This window comes from Meles meles, chromosome 16, assembly GCF_922984935.1.
Source record: "Meles meles chromosome 16, mMelMel3.1 paternal haplotype, whole genome shotgun sequence".
NCBI classification, from domain to species: domain Eukaryota; kingdom Metazoa; phylum Chordata; class Mammalia; order Carnivora; family Mustelidae; genus Meles; species Meles meles.
Genome location: NC_060081.1, coordinates 54,132,830 through 54,152,829, shown reverse-complemented (window position 1 = coordinate 54,152,829; position 20,000 = coordinate 54,132,830). Strand labels below are relative to the sequence as shown.

Here is a 20,000-nt window from a genome sequence, read left to right as displayed (position 1 = left end):
ATATATATATTATATTATATATAATAATATAATTCCTGTAAGGGATTATAAGAAAAAACGTGCATTGCAGAAAGGGACACTTGTCTCCTTTGACCTTGGCAGAAAGTGGGGAGAAAAAGTCTCCCTTGAGAATTTATATCCACAAGGCAACCCTCACACAGAGGATCTAAATTCCCACACCACCTGTGTGCTTCAAAAACCTCAAATGGGAGATTTTAATTTAAAGTACTCTTAGAGGGGCACCTGGGTGTGGCTCAGTGGATTAAAGCCTCTGCCTTCAGCTCAGGTCATGATCCCAGAGTCCTGGGATTGAGCCCCGCATCCGGCTCTCTGCTTATCGAGGAGCCTGCTTCCTCCTCTCTCTCTCTCTGCCTGCCTCTCTACCTACTTGTGATCTCTGTCTGTCAAATAAGTAAATAAAATCTTTAAAAAAATAAAGTACTCTTAGATTAACAGTCCCTCCCAGAAAGGGAGGGGGGGAGGAAAGCAAAGCAACAAAAAACAACACAGCAAAGAGAATGTGTATAATGATAGAAAAAGAATATATCAGGAATCAAAATAAATGGAAACGGACTAAGTTCGGCAGATTGAAGACAGAGAGGATCAGACGAATATTTTATAATCCCATGCACTGTTTCCAAGAGATACGATTAAAACCTACAGAGTCACTAGGGATTTTATCCCCTTTTGTTCCTAGGGAACAAAACTAAAACACAATCTTCAAGGGCAAAGTCCCCAGGTGTGTGAGTGCTGTCCAATTTTGTAAGTTGGGCTTCTTTTTGAGTGTTGAGGATTGCTAATTAAAGACAGCTCTCTGCAGCATTGTGCCAGATAATTCTTTGATGCTGTATTAGTTTGGAAAATGCAAAGAAAGGCCCAAGATTGTGGTTGGGGTTGGTGAGGGATACAGAGCATACAGACATCTTTATCACTGAACCACATCTGAGTGATGAGCCATGTAAACCTCACCCCCCAAATTCTATTATGAAGATTCTACGAGTGGACACAGGTAAGACTAGTGTCAAGCCCCATGCTCTGTGCTCATAAGTGAGAGATATGATCACAGGCACGGGTAAGATCAAGTATTCCTCAGGCTCAGATTCTGAATGCCAACAGCACCGGCTGAACGAAACGTTTACCCTACAATCCTGATTACACTGGACTTCACAAGCTGCACCCAAAAAGACAAGGAACGCTGAGCTCGCGGACCGTCCTTGGATGCTTTTCATTCTTCTGTTTATGGGAATAATTATTGTATATATGTGTAACTCATGACTGTTGCAGGGGTTTTTTCCATGATTGAGAAATGGGCCAAGGAATTCCTAGAAGTCTTTCAAATTCTAAGGGAGGGTTTTCCATTCTAGAAATGAGTGTAGAGTGTCGCCATCTTGTGGTACTTTCACACAATTTCCTCTCCCAAAACTCTCTACAGCCTGAATTTAAAAGCCCATTCCATTTCCACAGGTGCCCATTAGCGTTGCCACAAGTGAAAACTCTGGGTTAATTTACACCAAGATGACACAGTGAGCCACAGGCTGGTCTAAATGAAAGAGGACTAGATGCTATAGAGTATGATCCTTCCCAGTGAGTGGACAGTTCCATCTACACGGAGAAAGAAAAGGCCCCAGGTGCCACATGACTTTCAAGCTTGAACCCAGAACACGCCCGGGAAACCCTCAACCTATCAGACCTGCTGCCCATGCAGGACACTTTTTCAGCTGGAACTTTCTGGGAAATCGGTCTTGCATCTCACTTCCAAACTAGTCTCCAATCAAACTTTGTGCGAAGGAAAACAAGAGTCTCATCTGGAAAAAAAAAGAGTCTCATCTGACCCAAGCCACCCATCCTGGCTTTCCTTCAAGTCTTCTTAGGTTCTGGGTCTTACATACTAGATCCTCCAGTCTTTTGTCCAACTACTGACCAGGATGAATCTTACATTTCTAGCAATTCCCTCTTCACTGCTGGCTTTTGCTTCCACTCTCATCCCATCCTAGATCTCTAGATGACCTACACGTTCTACACGTGACTACCTAGAACTACCCTAACAGCTGTGAAGTCTTCCCCAGGAACACTGGCCCAAGTGGTCTTCCACTCAGCTTCCCACACTACTGCACCTCAGTACTTGCTCACGTCCAGTGTCCCAGGATCAGAAAGTCCCTGGAGTCAGAAGTCACAGGTTAGTATTAACACTGTGTATATTACTCTCCCAGAGCTCTGCATTGCTGACTTCCTTGCTTCAGATCTCGGCTCAGTGTTGCCTCTTCGCTGAGCACCTGGGTAACACCACGCCACCTTCCGGAATACATCAGCACCTGATGCGCTATATATTTACTTGATGGTTTTATCTTCGAGGATGTGAACTCCGTGATGGCAGTGACTTACTTGCTTTGTTGACTACTGTATCCCCAGCACCTAGCTTTCTAGGTGGCATGCATATGTACCTGGGATGTTACAGGCTCACAAAAACCCTTCTCTTTTTTTTAAGATTTTATTTATTTATTTGACAGACACACAGAGAGAGAGAGAGAACACAAGGAGGGGGAGTGGCAGGCAGAGGGAGAGGGAGAAACAGACTCTCCTCAAAGCAGGAAGCCAAATGCAGGACTTGATCCCAGGGCCCCGGGATCTTGCCCTGAGCCAAAGGCAGATGCTCAACGACTGAGCCACCCAGGTGCTCCAAAACCTTTCTTTCTTTTTTTTTTTAAACAAATGGTAGAATTAACTGATTCTATAGCGTCGTGAATACCCAGATCCCTCAACCTGACTCCTGAACATCCTGATTCCTCACCTGTAAAGGATGCTGGATCACACAGTGTCCAACGTGCTCACTAATTCAAAACTTACCTATGTTCCCAGGGGACCAAAAAAGACTAGCTGGATTCAGTTGTTTAGTTTGGTTCTGAGAAAATGAGTGGAGGCAGCTTTGGGCTCATTTCTCTGCTCCTCCTCCCAGCCGCTGTCACCATTCCGTCTTCATGTCTGTGAGGTGTCTGCAGACTAAAAGGAGGGCCTTGGGCCCAAGGCACATATAATGATGCTAGTTATTGGGGCCACATGGGAACCTGTAAGACTGAGCTGGAACGATACACTCGGGGTAGTAAATCTGAGGTTAGGAAGCTCTCCAGCTTGGGGCACCCCAAACTTTTTCATCACTAGCATCTTGATTCCTTACCCAAAAGGTAAGAAATGTCCTTTGCAAGGCAAAATCAGACACTACCAAGCAATGATGGGTGGCCAAGGTTTTTCAAAGAAAAGGAGAAGGAAATAATGCTTAGAAAGCAGCAACGAGAAGCAAGGACAACAGCCTTTATCACCAGCCCAAACAATGTGCGGGTCATAACAGCATACATAGCAGAAACCAGAATTCCCGTGGAAGTGAATTGGAAGGAAAATATTGCACAGGAAAATTTGCAGACTATCACTAAAGCAGTATTTTGAGGGCAATGCATATGTAAGAAGAAAAGTTTAAATTAATGAGCCAAAGGAGGTACAAATAATCAGCAAGCTTACGTATTTTCCAGGTTCCAGCAATGTTTCATCGGGGGAACAGATGATGAACCGTCCATCTACTACCACCGGCAGTAGAAAAATGGAATGCATCCCTCTTTTACCATGTGAAACTAAACTGTGCTAGAGGTGATCTGTCTACACGGTTAAGTTAGTGGCTGAAGTGGTAGAATTAAGTTATGGCAGCAGGGTGTATAAAAAAATACAGTTATGGTAGATTCTATGGGAGGCAATGGGAGAAGTGGGGCTCACCTGAGAACAGGTGTAAGGATTATGTCATCAGGCTATTTATCACCAAGGTACAAAAGAAGAAGATGAAAGACCACTAACTTTTGTTGAGTCCCTACTATCTGCCCAGTACCACCCCTGTGTCATACCCGGCCCCTAGGAGATGGCCAGTAAAATGTTTGTTGAAGGGATAAATGAATCTTCAGTGTTCATTCTGCAGAATAAATGAAAGCTCAGGAAGGTGATTCACTTAGGTCACATTGTAAGTAGTAGGACTGGGGTCTGAACCCAGGTTTATGGTCGGATTCATATTTATTACAGCTTAACAAATCATCCCAAAATTTAGTGGCTGAAAACCACATGTATTATTTCTCACAATTCTGTGCATATGTGGGGCTCAACTAGGTGGTTCTTCCGCTGGTCCTGTTTCTGGTTGCTCACATGGCTGCAGTCAGATTTGGCAAGGACTGGGAACACACAAAATGGCTTTATATGTCTCCTTTCTTGGGACAGCTACAAGGCTGGGCTTAGTTGAGCTGCTGGGAAAGGTGGTCCTGTCCGTGAAGCATCAGGGCCTTTCCTCCTCTATGTGGTCTTTCCAGCAGAGTAGCTGAATTTCTCATAAGGTAACTCAAGGCCCCCAAGAATGCAAAAGGCTGAGGCTTGGAAAGGGCACAGAATCACTCCTGCCACGTTCTATTGCCAAGAATTTATCACAGACCCAGCCCAGGTCATTGAATCACTGGGGGTCATTTTTGGACACTAGCTCCCACAGGTGATTCTGAGACACCAAGCCCTTAATCTTCCTATGACTTCATGCCATGATGAGCACCTGCAAACCGAACATGAATGGGTTTAAGAAGATCATCCCGGCAATGAAGACGAGGGTGACTTGGAGAAGGGAAAACCAAAAGTTTTGGAAAAGTCTGCTTTGGTGGTGAAGAACAGAACCTCGGTAGTTATGAACCCAGCCCAAAGGGAAGGAAGGTATGGTTTCTAATATCGCACGCTGTAGAAATGCCCATTGCGGATAGAATCATGAAGTATTGGGGAGATAGCTTAGTACAAGAGGTGGAGGTGAGGAACCCAAAAGAATATTTTCAGTGTTTACCCCACATCCCATCTAATCATGCGTTTGTATCTCACCAGTGGAAGTGCAATTTTCTTCCATCATTTCTGAGTTAGCATCTGTCCCAGTACAGCTCCTATGTAACCAGAGGACTCAACTCTTTCCCAAGCATGACTGTGGCTAACTTCCAGCTCCGTGACCCTCCTTGTATTTAATCCACAGAAATGTATGTTTATGTAACATATATATACTATTAAATTTGTATGTGTACACATGTGTTTTACATACATGTGTTTAGCTAAAGCAAAAAGCTTTACAGATCAATATGGTATGTAACATACTCTTATTTCTATTCTCTTTCATCCTATTTTTCTTAATGCTGGCAAAGAATGTCTAAATTAATTCTGCGATCCATTAATGGATTCTGACTTGTTCTTTGAAAACTCCTTTAGTAGATAAGCACCTGAAACCCCAGGAATATTTAGCATTAAGTACAGAAATAATGAAAAAGAATCGGTCATAAAATTAATATTTCCCATTACATTTTGGGATCATCTGCTTAATTTGGTATTTATAATTTAAGAGAATCTAACATACTGATGTATGTTAACAGATTAATTTTGCAATTCTACTTTAAACTGTGAGAATAAATGATTCAAACCCATGACCCATTTAAATATATGTAACAGAATTCCATCACGTTTTAAGCGATACTGAGATTATGAGACTTTAAGATTCACTGTACTAAATTTTAAGACTGAGCTTGCTACTTGGATTTTGTAACTGAAGTAACTGAATTGTTTAAGAAGAAAATATGTTAAATGTATAAAGGCACTTCAGTTATAAGACTATACAGAATAAAAATCCTCTTAATGATTTTATAAGGGGCGCCTGGATGGCTCAGTCATTTAAGTGGTCTTCAGCTTAGGTGACGATCCTAGGGTCCTGGGATAGTGACCTGCCTTGGGCTTCCCGTTCGGCAGGGAGTCTGCTTCTCCCTGTTACTTTTCCCCTGGCTTGTGCTCTTTACCAGTGCATACACCACTTTAGGATAAACAAGTTTGGGGTTTATCATTCTAATATTAATTATTAAAGCAAAGGTAATTTCAAAATAATCGCCAAAATGCACAGAACCCGCCGTCTAGGACATGAAAGGAGCTCCAGTTCATTTGGAGCCAACTGAGGGTTCCACGGGGCGAGCAACACGTGGCCCTTCAAAAGGAGCTGGTTCTTCTTGTAGAGGAACCAGAAACCGACCTAGGAAGCGGTGAGATCGTTATTTTCTACTTTATCGCCTGTGATAAATATTTAAAAAAATAAAATACAACCGAAAAGCTTGAAGCACGGCATAAGAAGCCGTTCCCTCCCGGTCTGCGCCGACGCGCCCCAGGCCCCGCTTCGGTCGACGGGAGCAGGATGGGTCCCGAGTGGGAATCGGGGACGCAGAGGTCCCGGGGGCTGGGGGGCGCAGGGATTAGTCCCCGGGCCCAGGTCACCCCCGCCGCGGAAAGCGGGCTCCGCAAGCTTCTGCACGGGAATGGTGGCCGCGACCCGTGCGGGGCCTGCCGCCCGCGACTTCCGAGCTCCGCCATCCAGAACTTCTACGATTGAAGACCTGAGAGGTTGTAATATTATCCGGGAAAGCAGCCCCCAGAAGCCCCATGCGGCCTGCAGGGCCGGGCCCCAGCCCGCGCGTCCCCGTCAACCACAACGGCGGGCGCCGCAGTAGAAGCCGGAAGGCCTCCAGCACCCCCGCGCTCCCCCTCCCGCGCTCCGGACGGTACCACCGCGGCGGACCCCTCCAAGGGCCCCGCAAAGGTATCGTCCCCGGCCTGTGATTGGCCGGCGGCGCGGGAGGCGTGGCCTCTGGAGCCCCGTTCCGCGCGCCAGAGCCCGCTCGCCGCATTGCGAGCCGGGCCGGGAGCGGGCGCCATGGTGAGGAGTGGTTGTGGTTGCGGGTGTGATGAAGGCCGAGCTTTGGGCCTGGGTGCGGGCGGGAGCCCGGGCCGGGGCTGGAGCTGGAGCCGGAGCCGGAGCCGGAGCCGGAGCCGGGGCCGGGGCCGGATCCTGCCCTGGGAAACGGCGGGCGAACGCGGGGACGGCGCTGATGCTCGCGCCCCGGCTCTCTTGCAGGTGCTGCTGCACGTGCTGTTCGAGCACGCGGTCGGCTACGCGCTGCTGGCGCTGAAGGAGGTGGAGGAGATCAGCTTGCTGCTGCCGCAGGTGGGTGAAGCGGCGGGCTCACCCGCCGCGCCGCAGCCCCTCGGGCCCCCGGGCCCCAGCATGCACCGCGCCCTCCCACGTGGCCGGCCGCGCATCAGGGGTTGCACTGGGCCCGAAAGCCCCAGAGCTGGGGGTCCATACCCGCTTTCGCGACTAGAGTCACGTTAGGAGCATTTAGAAGTAAGACACCGGACTCCACCCTGTACGGTGAAGCCGACCGAGATTTAGGGCCTGCCTATAATCGGCCCATTTACGAAGCATGCAGTTGCTTGGTACCTGTGACCGGGCTTGGAAACCGCTGCTGTACTGCGCCCTAGAGGCAAGAGCGAGGAAAGAAAACCGCTTATGCTCCTTTCTCCCCCAAGGTAGAGGAGTGCGTGCTCAACCTGGGCAAGTTCCACAACATCGTCCGTCTCGTGGCCTTTTGTCCCTTTGCCTCGTCCCAGGTTGCCTTGGAAAATGCCAACGCTGTGTCCGAAGGTGAGTGGGCCACAACCAAGTATTTTAGGAAGAAGAGCGGAGGTTCACTTGCTGCTGCTTTTATCCTCATGGGGAGTTTGTGATAGCATTTTTATTTCCTTGGCTCATTTGTTCTAAATCTGATGTATGTTGGGCAGTATTTGGCGGGTACAGGATGTGGCTTAAAACAGCCCGAGGTGGGCTCCTGGGTGGCTCAGTTGTTAAAGCATCTGCCTTCAGCTTAGGTCCTGATCCCAGGGTTCTAAATTGAGCCCCACATTCTGATCCCTACTGGGGGGGAAGCCTGCTTCTCCCTCTCCCACTCCCCCTGCTTGGGTTACCTGTCTCTTGTCTCTGTCAAATAAATAAATAAAATCTTTAAAAACAACCAAAAAACAGCCCAAGGTCTGGGGAATATGATACACTAAATATTTTAGGGGCACAATGCAGGCCTAGGCTTTGTGAGTGATCACCGATTAAGTGAAATCTGGTTGGGAGGGATGGTTTAATGCTGAAGGTGGTTCTTTGGTCATTGTTGAAGTAATTGGAAAAGGCAATTTTGGTACAGAAGAGCCAAGAAAAAGGTTTGGCCCCAGAAGGCAAATCAAATACTAAATACTCGTCTCCATAGTACCCCTGGGGATGTTTAAGGTTTCTGTTCTATATTTAACACACGTGCTGTTAGTCCTGTATATCCTGTGGTTAATGCAGGCTTTGCAATGATGACTTGAGTCTGTCAATCCCCTGAATGCAGTCACTGATGTCTCCATGTCTCTGAGCAAAGCCTGAAGCAAGGAAGGATATAGAGCATGCCAACTCCGCATGCTCTGTGGGACCAGTGTAGGATCCGTTTGTCACTTAATCACCGGTTAAGGGGCAAGGATTCCTTATATGATGTAAGCATTGTTCAGCATGTTAGTGGGAGCTCTGTTCTTTGCCTTGAGGTGTTGTTCATGAGGACCTCCGCCTGCTCTTGGAGACTCACCTGCCATCCAAAAAGAAGAAAGTGCTCTTGGGGGTTGGAGACCCCAAGATCGGTGCTGCTATACAAGAGGAGTTAGGGTACAACTGCCAGACTGGAGGCGTGATAGCTGAGATCCTGCGAGGTGGGACCACCTGTTAGCATTCTTGACATCTTTGAGGAGGGGGATCTGCAAACTTAATCAGGATGCTTAAGGTTGCTTTTGGGAAGCCTGTCTGCTTGGCTGGCACCCACGGGTGCCAGAGGTGGCTTAGAGCCTTCTCTAGCTCACTGTCTTGCCCTCCTCCAGGGGTTCGTCTGCATTTCCACAACCTGGTGAAGGGTCTAACAGATCTGTCTGCTTGTAAAGCCCAGTTGGGGCTGGGACACAGCTATTCTCGTGCCAAAGTTAAGTTTAATGTGAACCGGGTGGATAATATGATTATCCAGTCCATCAGCCTCCTGGACCAGCTGGATAAGGACATCAATACTTTCTCCATGCGTGTCAGGTAAAGTGCCCAAGAAAGCCCTGAGAAATGGTGTCTTTGCCCTGTGGTTTAGCGAATTTGGAATGCTAAAATCAGGACTAGCTCCTGTGGGTAGAACAACATGGGGTGGGGCAAGCCTCCCAGTGCTTACCACAGGCTGTGTTCTTACACTGACTGTACAGAAAGAGGAGGCAGAGTAAATCCACCCATATACACCCCAGTCCAGGCTCTTTGCCTGGACTGTATTGTGAATGGGGGGACATGGGAGTTGAGGTTTTGCACTGGTCTTGATCCCTTTTCTCTGGGTAAAGAATAGCTATGGAGAGGGCTGAGGCTTTGAGACCTACCCTCTTGGCTGGGAGTGACTGTGGCCCTTTGCAGGGAGTGGTATGGGTATCACTTTCCTGAGCTGGTGAAGATCATCAACGACAATGCTACATACTGCCGCCTTGCTCAGTTCATTGGCAACCGGAGGGAGCTGAACGAAGAGAAGCTGGAGAAGCTGGAAGAGCTGACGATGGATGGGGCCAAGGCTAAGGCTATTCTGGATGCTTCGCGATCCTCCATGGGTCAGTACAGCCTGGTAGTCGAGATAAGTTTGGGGCTGTGAATATCTGGTCCTGCGTTCACACTGGGTGTCCCTTAGGCATGGACATATCGGCCATCGACTTGATAAACATCGAGAGCTTCTCCAGCCGTGTGGTGTCTTTGTCAGAGTACCGCCAGAGCCTGCATACTTACCTGCGGTCCAAGATGAGCCAAGTGGCCCCCAGCCTCTCGGCCCTCATTGGGGAAGCGGTGCGTCACAGGGAGCAGAAAACAGGGCCAAGGAGTGTTACCACATAGGTCCATACTGCTGTGTTTCCTGACCCCCTGTTATGTTCCCCAGCTGTACTTGATGGGGTGAAGCAGAATTAGGCAGTTGGTAGATGGGCAGTTTCAGCTTCTCTAATTCCTCGAATCCTTTTCCAGGTAGGTGCACGTCTCATTGCTCATGCTGGCAGCCTCACCAACCTGGCCAAGTATCCAGCGTCCACAGTGCAGATCCTTGGGGCTGAAAAGGCCCTGTTCAGGTACCAGTGAGGGCACCTGCCCACACTCAGGTGCCACTTCTGGTGCCCACTGCTTGTTTGGGGATCACGGTGATGGCTGACCAGGGCTCCCTGACCTGTACAGACCTCTGCTATGGGGGTGATGGCCAGTCCTGGTGTCTGAGTGATTCCCAGGGCCCAGCAAAGGGACCAGATTTCCAGGTCAGCGACATTGGATGCCTTCCCTCTGCTTCTGGGAGCTGTGGGTTGGCGTGAGGTGGGGTCACCGGCCTAAGGCTCGCTCTGGACACTGAGGGTACAGGGGAGGGGAGGAGCTGCCTTGGCTAGCAGGGTTGGAATTTCTGATCTTAAAACTCCCCACTAAATATTCTTCTCCCAGAGCCCTGAAGACAAGGGGTAACACCCCAAAATATGGACTCATTTTCCACTCCACCTTCATTGGCCGAGCAGCTGCCAAGAACAAAGGCCGCATCTCCCGATACCTGGCAAACAAATGCAGTATTGCCTCACGAATTGATTGCTTCTCTGGTATGGGTGGCGGGGGGCTTGGAGGAGAAGGGGCTGGGAGGGAGGGAAGGCTGACTGCCTAGCAGCTTCTACGATGATGGCAGTATTTTTCGTCAACAGCAGTTCACCTAGTGAGTGTTGATACCTTGGGTCTGAGTGAAGCTGAGGGTAGAGGGGAAACCGGGTGGGGAGCAGCTAGCCCTTTAGGGGCTGACAAGCTTTGTTTATCCACACACACACACACACACATCTAGAGGTGCCCACAAGTGTATTTGGGGAGAAGCTTCGAGAGCAAGTTGAGGAGCGGCTGTCGTTCTATGAGACAGGAGAGATTCCACGAAAGAATCTGGATGTCATGAAGGAAGCAATGGTTCAGGTCAGTTTGGACTTTGCTGGGTGGGGGGAGGACCAGAGCTGGCCGTTGGAAGTGATGAGCTGGCTCAGCCTGACCTTGTAGAGTGGAGGCAAAAAACTGATTTAATGAGCCTGATCCAGGGAGGCCAGAAGGGAAGCCTGGAAAGCATGCAGTCTTCGCGGCCTCTTTAGCACCTTTCTTTGGCCAGGCAGAGGAAGCGGCAGCTGAGATGGCTAGGAAGCTGGAGAAGCAGGAGAAGAAACGGCTGAAGAAGGAGAAGAAACGGCTGGCCGCCCTAGCGCTTGCGTCTTCTGAGAACAGCAGCAGTACCCCGGAGGAGTGTGAGGTCAGTAGGCAGGCCGGCCCTCAGCCCAGGGTGAAGACCCTGGAGGTAGGGTTCTTCACAGCAGAGCAAAGGATGTACTACCTCAAGCCATGGTCTTGGGTCCAGGCTTTTGGACTGAAAGAAGGACCTGAAACATCTAAACTACCTCTTGATTCTATAGGAAGGAGATAGGTGCTGAGAGAACTGGCTCAGGAGCCCAGAGAGCTGGTTGTAGCACACCGGGTCCCTGGGCAAGTGTTCTGTCCTCGGCTGCCTCCCAGGAGTCCTCAACCGGGGGTAGTGTAAATCCCTGCTCTGCGCGTTCTCAGCCGTGTGTCCGGAGGCGGTGCCATTTCCTAGTGGGGCTTGGGGCAGGGGTCTCCATGGTGCAACGTCAGGGTCCCTCCGCCCCTGGGATTTTTCATGGAGTGCCCAGTTTGTCAAGTAGTTTTTCAGGGTCCCCTTTGCAACATGGCATGATGGTTCTGTTGTGGGTTTCTCTAGAAGCTATTTCATGGGCTTAGGTGACCCATTCTCCCTAAGTGGGAGTCACCTTTGGGGTGGATTTCTAATGTCTGTTAAACCATCCCAGAAACACTGGGCGATTTTCACATCATTTCCGCGTCTTTATGCCCCAACTACTTAGTTGCTGCAGTTTTAATAGGCGTGTGTGTTCATACGATGAATGATGGTTTCATACCCATTTCATTCTTTAGGAGACAAATGAAAGACCCAAAAAGAAGAAAAAGCAAAAGCCCCAGGAGACTCCACAGGAGAATGGAATGGAAGACCCATCTGTCCCTGTCTCCAAACCCAAGAAAAAGAAATCTTTTTCCAAGGAGGAGCTGGTTAGTAGTGATCTTGAAGAGACAGCTGGCAGTGTAAGTCTTCCCAAGAGGAAGAAATCTGCCCCCAAAGAGGAACCAGTCAGTGATGCTGAAGAGGCAGGAACCAGGAGCATCCCCAAGAAAAAGAGGAAATTCTCTTCCAAGGAGGAGCCACTCAGCAGTGGGCCTGAGGAAGCTGCTGGCAGCAAGACCAGCAGCTCCAAGAAAAAGAAAAAGCTCCAGAAGCTGGCCCAGGAAGACTAGGTGGGAGGCATAGCCCCCATGCCCTTTCCCAACCCACCCTTATATCCCAATAAAAACAACTTCACAAGAGTCAATAATGTGTTTTTATTGAACACCTTACATGGGTATGGGTGGGACCTATGGTTGAGGCAGAGCACCAATGACCGCCTCAGTGAAGTCCTGGCAGGTGGCATAGCCACCCATGTCAGAAGTTCGAACCTGTAGGGGAGAATTGGCATCATCCCTGTGGCCTAGGCCCCATCCCTAACCTCTCCCCCGCCCCCCACCCCCACCCGATAACACCGTTCCCTAAGGAAGCCAGCCCCAGGACAACCTAGGCTCCGCCCAGATGATTATAGTCTAAAGGTTTAAGAACTCTTCTCTGGTCCACTGTACTGAAGGGAGGTGTAGGTAGTATGGTCCTTGTGAGGTTGGAGGGAATAAAGGGGTCTAGCCCCCATGGGGGTGCAGGTGGCCGATGACAGACTTGATGAAGTCGGTTGTGGTGCTGTAGCCGCCCATGTCTCGAGTCCGCACCTACAACCACCACCGGCAACAGCCGTGGGGAAGAAGAGAAGAGAGCCCATGAAGGGGGGATAGGGCAATGTGATGGAAATGGAATCCAAGAAAGGATGGCAAGGCCAGGAAGAAGATGCAGTGCGGCAGTCGCAAGGATGCGGCCAGATGTGCGGAGGGCCAGAGCCCCTCTCGGAGCTGTGCTGCAGCCGGGGCAGGATGGGAGGGAGGCTGAGCGTGAAGTGAGATGGAGAATGCGAATCAGAGACAGGACGAAGATGCCTTGGAGAAAATCAGACCAGGTGCGGGGAAAGGCGGCCAGGGATGCAGACGGGAACAGGCTTCCAGGTGTGGAGAAGGTGCCACCTGGGCCTCATCCTGCCTGCTATGTCCCTCTGCTCCTCCATCCTCTGGGCTCTCTCCCGGGATAAAGAGCTGCAAGTGCTACATTCAGATGGCCATAAAAGAGCCAATGGATGGAGCAGGAAAGAGGGAATAGCAGACGGTAACCAAGAGGCAAACAAGAGCCAGAGGATCAAACAGCCAGGAGAAGGGAGGGGAAGAACAGCCCTGAGAGCCACAGGGGAAGATCAGAGAGTAGAAGATGTTCTGGGGACCTGGAGGGAAAGGAGGCCCCAATTCAGGTTCCCCAAAGAGGAGTGCCAAGGCCCTGAAACCCAGAGCCTCCCTAACTCACCTTGCCAACTTTGATCACCTTCTTCACCGCATCCGCAATCATGTTGGAGTGATACTCGAGACTGTCAATGTGGACAGGAAGGAACTGAGATTCTCCCCACAGCATTCCCAATCTCCTCCACTGTGCTCCCCCTTAACAACACCCTGCCTCCTGCCCCAGCCCTCCAGAACCTTCTTGAGATACCCACTTCAGATGCCGCAGCATGTTGGAAGCGGAGAGCAGCATGGCTGTGGGGTTGGCGATGTTCCTGCCCACTGCCTGGGCAAACGGGTGCCGGGCTCCCTGTGGACAGAGGGCAGACTAGAGTCACTGGGGGCAGACGTTATGCAGAGTCTGAGGTCAGGGAAAGGCATGAGGGAAGAGAGAACGGGCCAGGGACACTGAGAAGAGGCATGGGGGAGGGGATGGAGCACAGCAGTCACTTAGGAGGGGAGCACGTTGGGAGGCAGCTATCAAGGGACCTCAAGTCAGAAGACAGGCATGCAGAGAGAGCTGGGGGAAGTGGGGACCTCACTCACCGTCTCAAACACTGCGTATTCTGCACTGTAGCTCTCACCAGGGACCACACCAGCTCCCCCAACCAAGCCAGCAGCCAGATTGTCGATAATGTTCCCATAGAGATTGGGCATCACTAGCACATCAAACTGGTAAGGATTCTGCACCAGCTAGGGGGTAAAATGTGTGGCATGGACAAGAGAAGTAAGTTCTGCTCCCGGCCCCTCCCCTGCACCATAAGAGCAGAGACATGGGGAGGACAATACCTGCATGCAGCAGTTGTCTATGATCATTGTCTCAAACTTGATTTTGGGGTACAATTCAGCAACTTCCTCACAGCACTGCAGGAACAATCCATCCCCAAGTTTCCTGTCCGTGAGGACAAAGGGAACAAATTCAGTCAAGTGTGCAACGGGCTACCTTCCCGGGAGCCTATCCCATGCAAAGCCATGTCCCTCACATGATGTTGGCCTTGTGGACAGCCGTGACCTTGCCTCGCCCCTTCTTGGTGGCATAGTCAAAGGCAAACTTTGCAATCCGCTGAGATTTGGTTCGAGTGACAATCTTCAAGCACTCAATCACACCTCTTGCACTCTGTGTAAGAAGAGAGAAGCAGCCAGGTGACCCTGAAAAGAATGGAAGGAGCTATGCCACTCTCCTACCTTCACCCCTGGCCTCCCCAATTTCTAGGGCCTCACCTCATGTTCCAGGGAGCTGTATTCTCCTTCTGTCTGCTCTCGAATGATCACCAGATCTAGATTGTTGTGTCGAGTCTTGTACCCAGGAAGTGATTTCACATGGACTACATTGGCAAACAAGTCCAACTTACGCCTGGGGGTGGGGCAGAGCCATTAGCACCATGTCTGGTGCTCCAGGACTCCTCTGACCCATGGCCCCCACCACCTACCTCAGCCGCATATCGTAGGAGGCTAGCTCGCCCTTATATTCCATCGGGGTATGGATCTTTCCTGCATAAACAAAGGGGTCAGCGCCGGGCACAAACCAAGCCCAAGGGAAGCCAGATCAGTGTCTGATCCTCTCAGTGACAAGATGCAACCCAGACTCTTCTCCCACTCCCAAATTTGTGACTTTTAAGTGCTTCTGGAGGCAAAGAAAAATGCAGTTAAAACCAGTGTTTTACAAGACGAAACCAGAGAGGGAGACAAACCGTAAGAGATTCTTAATCTCAGGGAACAGAGTTGCTGGAGTGGAGGGGAGTGGGAGGGATGGGGTGGCTGGGGGATGGACATGGGGGCTATGATGAGCGCTGTGAATTTTGTAAGACTGATGAATCACAGACCTGTACCCCTGAAACAATACATTATATGTTAATTAAAAAACAAAACAAAAGTGTTTTATTTTCAGTTACTATATTTAATTTACATTGAAACTTCAAGGTGACCTAAAAGGAGGACAGAAAACATTTTCATGTGATCAAAGAGCCTGGGTTTAATAGGCTGAGAAACAATGCTAAGGAACCTATGACCTTTCTTGATGTATGCCTGTCTACCTACTTAACATTTTTTCAACTGATACTTACTGAATATTGACCATGTGTCAGGCACTAGGGATTTCAACCAAAAAACACAATACCCAATTCCTGTCCTCAAGGGGCAAACAATACATCGGGGAAGACAAATAATACGAAACACATGATAAATACCATGGGCAAGGTATTAACGTCGTGCACAGGAACCCTGAGTAGAAATTCCCTCTGGTAACATCTAGAAATGTTGGCATTTTAGCCAAGCCTTTACTTGAGTACAGTAGGTTGAATAGTGACCCCAAAATGGTATGTCCATTACCATTTACCCTAACTCCTGGATCTTATTTGTGACCTCATTTGGAAATATGTAATGTGACCTTATTTGGGAAAATAGAGTTTGTAGACATAATTAAGGATCTTGAGATGAAACCAACTTGAATTCGGGTACCTTAAATCCAGTAAGTCTTTCTACAGGAAAACAAAGAGAAACAGATACACAGATACAGAGAGGGAAAAGCCATATGAGGACTGAGGCAGAGATCGTAGTGATGCATCTCAAAGTCAAGAAAGAAACACCAGGAGCCACCAGGAGCTGGAAGAGGCAAAGAAGCATTCTCCCGGAAGCCTTCAGAGGAAGCCCTTCCAACAACTTAATTTTGGGATTCTGGCCTCCAGAACTGTGAGAACAGATTTGTTATTTTAGGCCCCTAGCTTTGAGGTAATTTGTACAGTAACCCTAGGAAACTGTAATACAGTAAGTGAGAATCAGTCTAACAGGTAGCATCTGAGAAAGAACATTCTGGGCAGAAGTAATGACTAAGTCAAGATAGTCAAGATAGTACACATATTTGGAAACTAATGGTCCAGTGTGACCAAAGCACAGAACAAATGTTATGGAAATAAAGGCAGAAGAGGTGACAGTCAGCTTATGAAAAACTCACTTTCCTAAGCTAAGGCTGGGCCTGACAAAGTCATGTTGGTCTTTCCAAAAGAAGAGATGCAGATGGAGGATTGTAAGGGCAGGACCCGAAGCCCCCAAAACAAACAACGAACAAACAAACGAGATTAAAGCAAAGCAGCAGAGGGGAAGACAGAAGAAAAGAAGCAGCTGGCAGCGGCATTCTAGAAACAGAATGAACAAGATTTGATGACCCATGATGGAGCCCCCTGACAGACTTCAAACCGTTGATGCCTTCCTGCAAAAGCAGCTCACATGATCTCTCAACTCCTGAGTTAACAGACAGAAGAAACAAATGGCCACAAAATGGTGATGGGAGCTTGGGGCACTTAATGTGTTAGCATGTGCGGAAAGAAGCTTAAAGAATATTTGCTCACATGACTTTAAGGGGCACATGGGTGGCGTAGCAAGGGAGCACACATACCAATGATGGCCACCTTGTTTTCCTTCATTGAACTCAACACCTGCTCCAGCTTCTCCTCAGATGCCATATTCTGCACCTCGCTCAGGTGATGCTCCTGGAACTCCACTGGGACAGAGGCAGCCTTTGGGGACAAATACCAAAAATCTCTGGGTCAGGATCGAGTAAGCAGTCCTTTCCAACCCATGCCATAGTCCATGCTGGGTGATTCCCCCAGGGCACGCACCTTAAACACCTCCTTGACAGCGTGCATCAGTTCGGGCCCCACGCCGTCTCCTGGCAGCATAGTCACGGGAAAGGCTCCCTCCGCCCTCATGTCCTCAGCCTGGAAGCAGTGCCGTCAGAGCTAGAGCTCCGGCGGGGGCACAGACTCCCGGGGAGAGGGAATGAGGGGTCAGGGGAGTGGGCAGGCAGGAGTCGGACCTGCCCTTACCTGGCTCCGCGAGGCGGCGTGCGCCACGGCCGAGGTACACAGGCTCCTCCATGCCCCGGGGTTCGGGGCGGCGACCAGAGCCTGCGACACAGACGCACACGCCTGTGAGGTCGGGTATGGGAGTCCCAGCCCCCGAGTACCGCAGTGAACCCGGTACAATCCCGCCGCTCCCCCACCCGCCCGCCCGTCCTAGGCCCGACCTGACCCCGGGCCTCACTCGGGTCAAACAGCGGACACCTATGCGAGCTGCCATGTTTTCAGCAGGAAGTCCAGGGGAAGTGACGCCGGAAGCCGGCGTGGCCCGGCACCCCGACTTCCGGTCCGCGGACTAAGGGGGTGAGGGGCAGCGGGCCGTTCTCTCTTCCTTCCACCAGCGCCACCTGTCCTCTCCTGCGTCTCTGGCTCCTTCCTCGTCTTCTGCTTACCCCTTGCCCTGGAGCCTGACGGGAGACACAAGCGCTCTGTCTCTTGCTTGGTTTTCAGGCTCCATATTTATGTTGAAACTAACACTGAAGAAGAATATGCGATTTCATGAGAGTACCTGAGTTCAACGGGTTGAGAAACAACAAGGAATCTGGCTTTTCTTCATGTTTTTGTGTCTGTGTTTCTCTCTTAGCCCTTACTCGCTGAACATTCTTGTGTGAGGCACTAAAAGAGTACATGAACACAATACTGCCCATGGGGGAAGGTGTCTGTCTGGTTTCTCCTGCAGTCTCCTAGCCGGCCCAGTTACTCTGTATTAATCAAATTTCTTGGTTTTTTCCTATGTGGCCTTGTTCTTTGCTCTGATAGTGTGTCCCAGGCCTCAGCTACCCTGGGCAGGACCATTAACTGGAGACAGAAATTACCTCAAGCATGGAAGTGTGACCAAAGGGGAATTTTAAACTGATTTTTTTAAAGATTTTTTTTTAAATTTATTTGACAGAGATCACAAGTAGGCAGAGAGGCAGGCAGAGAGGAGGAAGCAGGCTCCCTGCTGAGCAGAGAGCCCAATGTGAGGCTCCATCCCAGGACCCTGGGATTATGATCTGCGCCAAAGGCAGAGGCTTTAACCCACAGAGCCACCCAGGCGCCCCTTAAGATTTTATTTTATTTTTTTAAATATTTTATTTATTTGACAGAGAAAAATCACAACTAGGCAGAGAGGCAGGCAGAGAGAGAAGAGGAAGCAAGCTCCCTGCGGAGCAGAGAGCCCAATGCGGGACTCGATCCCAGGACCCTAGAATCATGACCTGAGCCGAAAGCAGAGGCTTTAACCCACTGAGCCACCCAGGTGCCCCAAGATTTTATTTTTAAACAACCTCTACACCCAACAGGGAGCTGGAACTCAGAACCCTGAGATCAACAGACAGATGCTCTACTGAGCCAGCCAGGGGCTCCCAGACTGATTTTTAAAATTCAACTCACTTGCCATTTACAGGTGACCTGCCTAAAACCAAAACGGCAAGGGAGGATTTGCCTAAACCAGTATTCTAGAAGTATGGTTTTTGGATCTCCTGTCCAAGTGGACCAGGGGAATTGTTTAAAAAGCAGACTTAGGGGGCACCTGAATGGCTCAATGGGTTAAAGCCTCTGCCTTTGGCTCAGGTCATGATCCCAGGGTCCTGGGATCAAGCACCACATCAGGGTCTTCTGCTCAGTGGGGAGCCTGCTTCCCACCCCCCCTGCCCTCTGCGTGTCTGCCTACTTGTGATCTCTACCTGTCCAATAAATAAATAAAAATCTTTAAAAAAAATTTTTCTAAAAAAAAACCCAAAAATGCAGACTTAGGAATTCTACCCCAGACTTGCAGAATCTGAGTCTCAAGATTGGGGACCCCAGGAAATACATTTTTAACAGGCACCTCCAGATGATACACACTGAAAGCCACACACTAGTTAGGTTCTCTGTAATTTATATACCTCATCCATCTGGAAAAAGTGCAGGGCATTCTGGCAGCCAAAGGGAGGAAATGTAGTCATTCTAATCTTAAGGATCAAGTACAGACTTTGTACCTCTTTCTCTGCATTCCTTTAGACAGAGCATTCTCTACAGTAATGGGATGGAAAGATTTATAGACTTAAAGATTAGATAATAGTTAAGAGTCTTGAACAAATGAAAAGTGCTGTGTAGATATAAGGCTGCCATGAATATTATAGTTAATATAATGTATTAATGTATACTACTACTATAACCTATTCCTCAATCTCCATTCATTTATTCCATGAAACAAATCAAAACTAGAGAGAATCAGGGGCACCTGGGTGGCTCAGTCGCTCGAGCGACCAACTCTTGATCTCTGCTCATGTCTTGATCTTGGTTGGGGTCAGCCCCAAGTTGTACTCTAGGCTGGGCATGGAATCTAGTTAAAAACAAAGAAGCAAGCAAACAAACAACAACAAAAAAAAATACTAGAGAGCATCAGCACCTTGTTCCCATAGACTTCCTAGTCCCAATCTCCACGCTGCTATTGCCATTCACCACCATTTTGCTCCTCCAAATATCACTCTGATAAAGAAAAAGTGAGAGATTTACTCTTCTTAAAAGTCTATATTTTCTGTTACTTTGGGAAATTTAGGGTGGGGAAGAAGAACGATGTTCAATCTTGATCCAATCTCTGGTGATAATCTAATATTCTTTTTTTTTTAATAGCTGGATGCTTTGTTTTTTTAAGATTTTATTTGAGAGAGAGCACAGAGGGAGAGTGAGAGGGAGAAGCAGACTCCCCACTGAGAGGGAACCCTATGCAGAGCTCAATCCCAAGACCCTGG

At 49.1% G+C, this 20,000-nt stretch overlaps 2 protein-coding genes and 5 non-coding genes across 11 annotated transcripts; 6 read left to right on the top strand and 1 right to left on the bottom strand.

The window, feature by feature from the left end:
* Nucleotides 1–6,676: 6,676 nt before the first annotated feature.
* NOP56 (NOP56 ribonucleoprotein) lies at nt 6,677–12,336 on the top strand. Its single transcript, XM_045980974.1, has 12 exons — nt 6,677–6,739; nt 6,938–7,027; nt 7,393–7,507; nt 8,431–8,592; nt 8,758–8,956; nt 9,317–9,504; nt 9,582–9,733; nt 9,908–10,008; nt 10,367–10,515; nt 10,749–10,870; nt 11,058–11,195; nt 11,891–12,336. The coding sequence occupies exons 1-12, from the start codon at nt 6,737–6,739 to the stop codon at nt 12,263–12,265; spliced, it is 1,794 nt and encodes a 597-aa protein (XP_045836930.1). The 5' UTR covers nt 6,677–6,736; the 3' UTR covers nt 12,266–12,336.
* LOC123927357 lies at nt 8,201–8,268 on the top strand. Its single transcript, XR_006815440.1, has one exon. It is a non-coding gene; the product is annotated as a small nucleolar RNA SNORD110 (small nucleolar RNA).
* LOC123927348 lies at nt 9,070–9,200 on the top strand. Its single transcript, XR_006815432.1, has one exon. It is a non-coding gene; the product is annotated as a small nucleolar RNA SNORA51 (small nucleolar RNA).
* LOC123927356 lies at nt 10,071–10,156 on the top strand. Its single transcript, XR_006815439.1, has one exon. It is a non-coding gene; the product is annotated as a small nucleolar RNA SNORD86 (small nucleolar RNA).
* Nucleotides 10,584–10,654, top strand: LOC123927346. The gene has a single exon (XR_006815430.1). It is a non-coding gene; the product is annotated as a small nucleolar RNA SNORD56 (small nucleolar RNA).
* Nucleotides 10,917–10,987, top strand: LOC123927345. Its single transcript, XR_006815429.1, has one exon. It is a non-coding gene; the product is annotated as a small nucleolar RNA SNORD57 (small nucleolar RNA).
* Nucleotides 12,330–17,533, bottom strand: IDH3B (isocitrate dehydrogenase (NAD(+)) 3 non-catalytic subunit beta). Of its 5 annotated transcripts, XR_006815309.1 has the most exons (13): nt 17,456–17,529; nt 17,251–17,331; nt 17,044–17,142; nt 16,821–16,941; nt 14,860–14,920; nt 14,651–14,783; nt 14,413–14,546; nt 14,219–14,321; nt 13,976–14,122; nt 13,645–13,739; nt 13,458–13,518; nt 12,579–12,781; nt 12,330–12,463 (listed from the first exon to the last, which is right to left on the bottom strand). XR_006815309.1 is itself a non-coding variant. In XM_045980979.1 (12 exons), the coding sequence occupies exons 1-12, from the start codon at nt 17,501–17,503 to the stop codon at nt 12,383–12,385; spliced, it is 1,152 nt and encodes a 383-aa protein (XP_045836935.1). In that variant the 5' UTR covers nt 17,504–17,533; the 3' UTR covers nt 12,330–12,382. The 5 variants fall into 5 exon arrangements, 4 of the variants coding, with proteins under 4 accessions (XP_045836935.1, XP_045836933.1, XP_045836931.1 ...); XM_045980979.1 differs by lacking the exon at nt 12,579–12,781 and having other exon boundaries at nt 17,468–17,533; XM_045980977.1 differs by lacking the exon at nt 12,579–12,781.
* Between the last annotated feature and the right edge of the window lie 2,467 nt (nt 17,534–20,000).

Excerpts from the sequence above, each read along its gene's own strand:
- NOP56 (XM_045980974.1), top strand. Across the intron at positions 7,508-8,430 it reads TGCCAACGCTGTGTCCGAAG|GTGTTGTTCATGAGGACCTC; the intron begins GTGAGTGGGCCA and ends CTTTGCCTTGAG. Across the intron at positions 10,516-10,748 it reads ACGAATTGATTGCTTCTCTG|AGGTGCCCACAAGTGTATTT; the intron begins GTATGGGTGGCG and ends ACACACATCTAG.
- IDH3B (XM_045980975.1), bottom strand. The coding sequence starts at position 17,503 with ATGGCAGCTCGCATAGGTGTCCGCTGTTTGACCCGAGTGAGGCCCGGG. Across the intron at positions 14,921-16,820 it reads AAACAAGGTGGCCATCATTG|GAAAGATCCATACCCCGATG; the intron begins GTATGTGTGCTC and ends TTGTTTATGCAG. Across the intron at positions 13,519-13,644 it reads AACATGCTGCGGCATCTGAA|TCTCGAGTATCACTCCAACA; the intron begins GTGGGTATCTCA and ends CCACATTGACAG.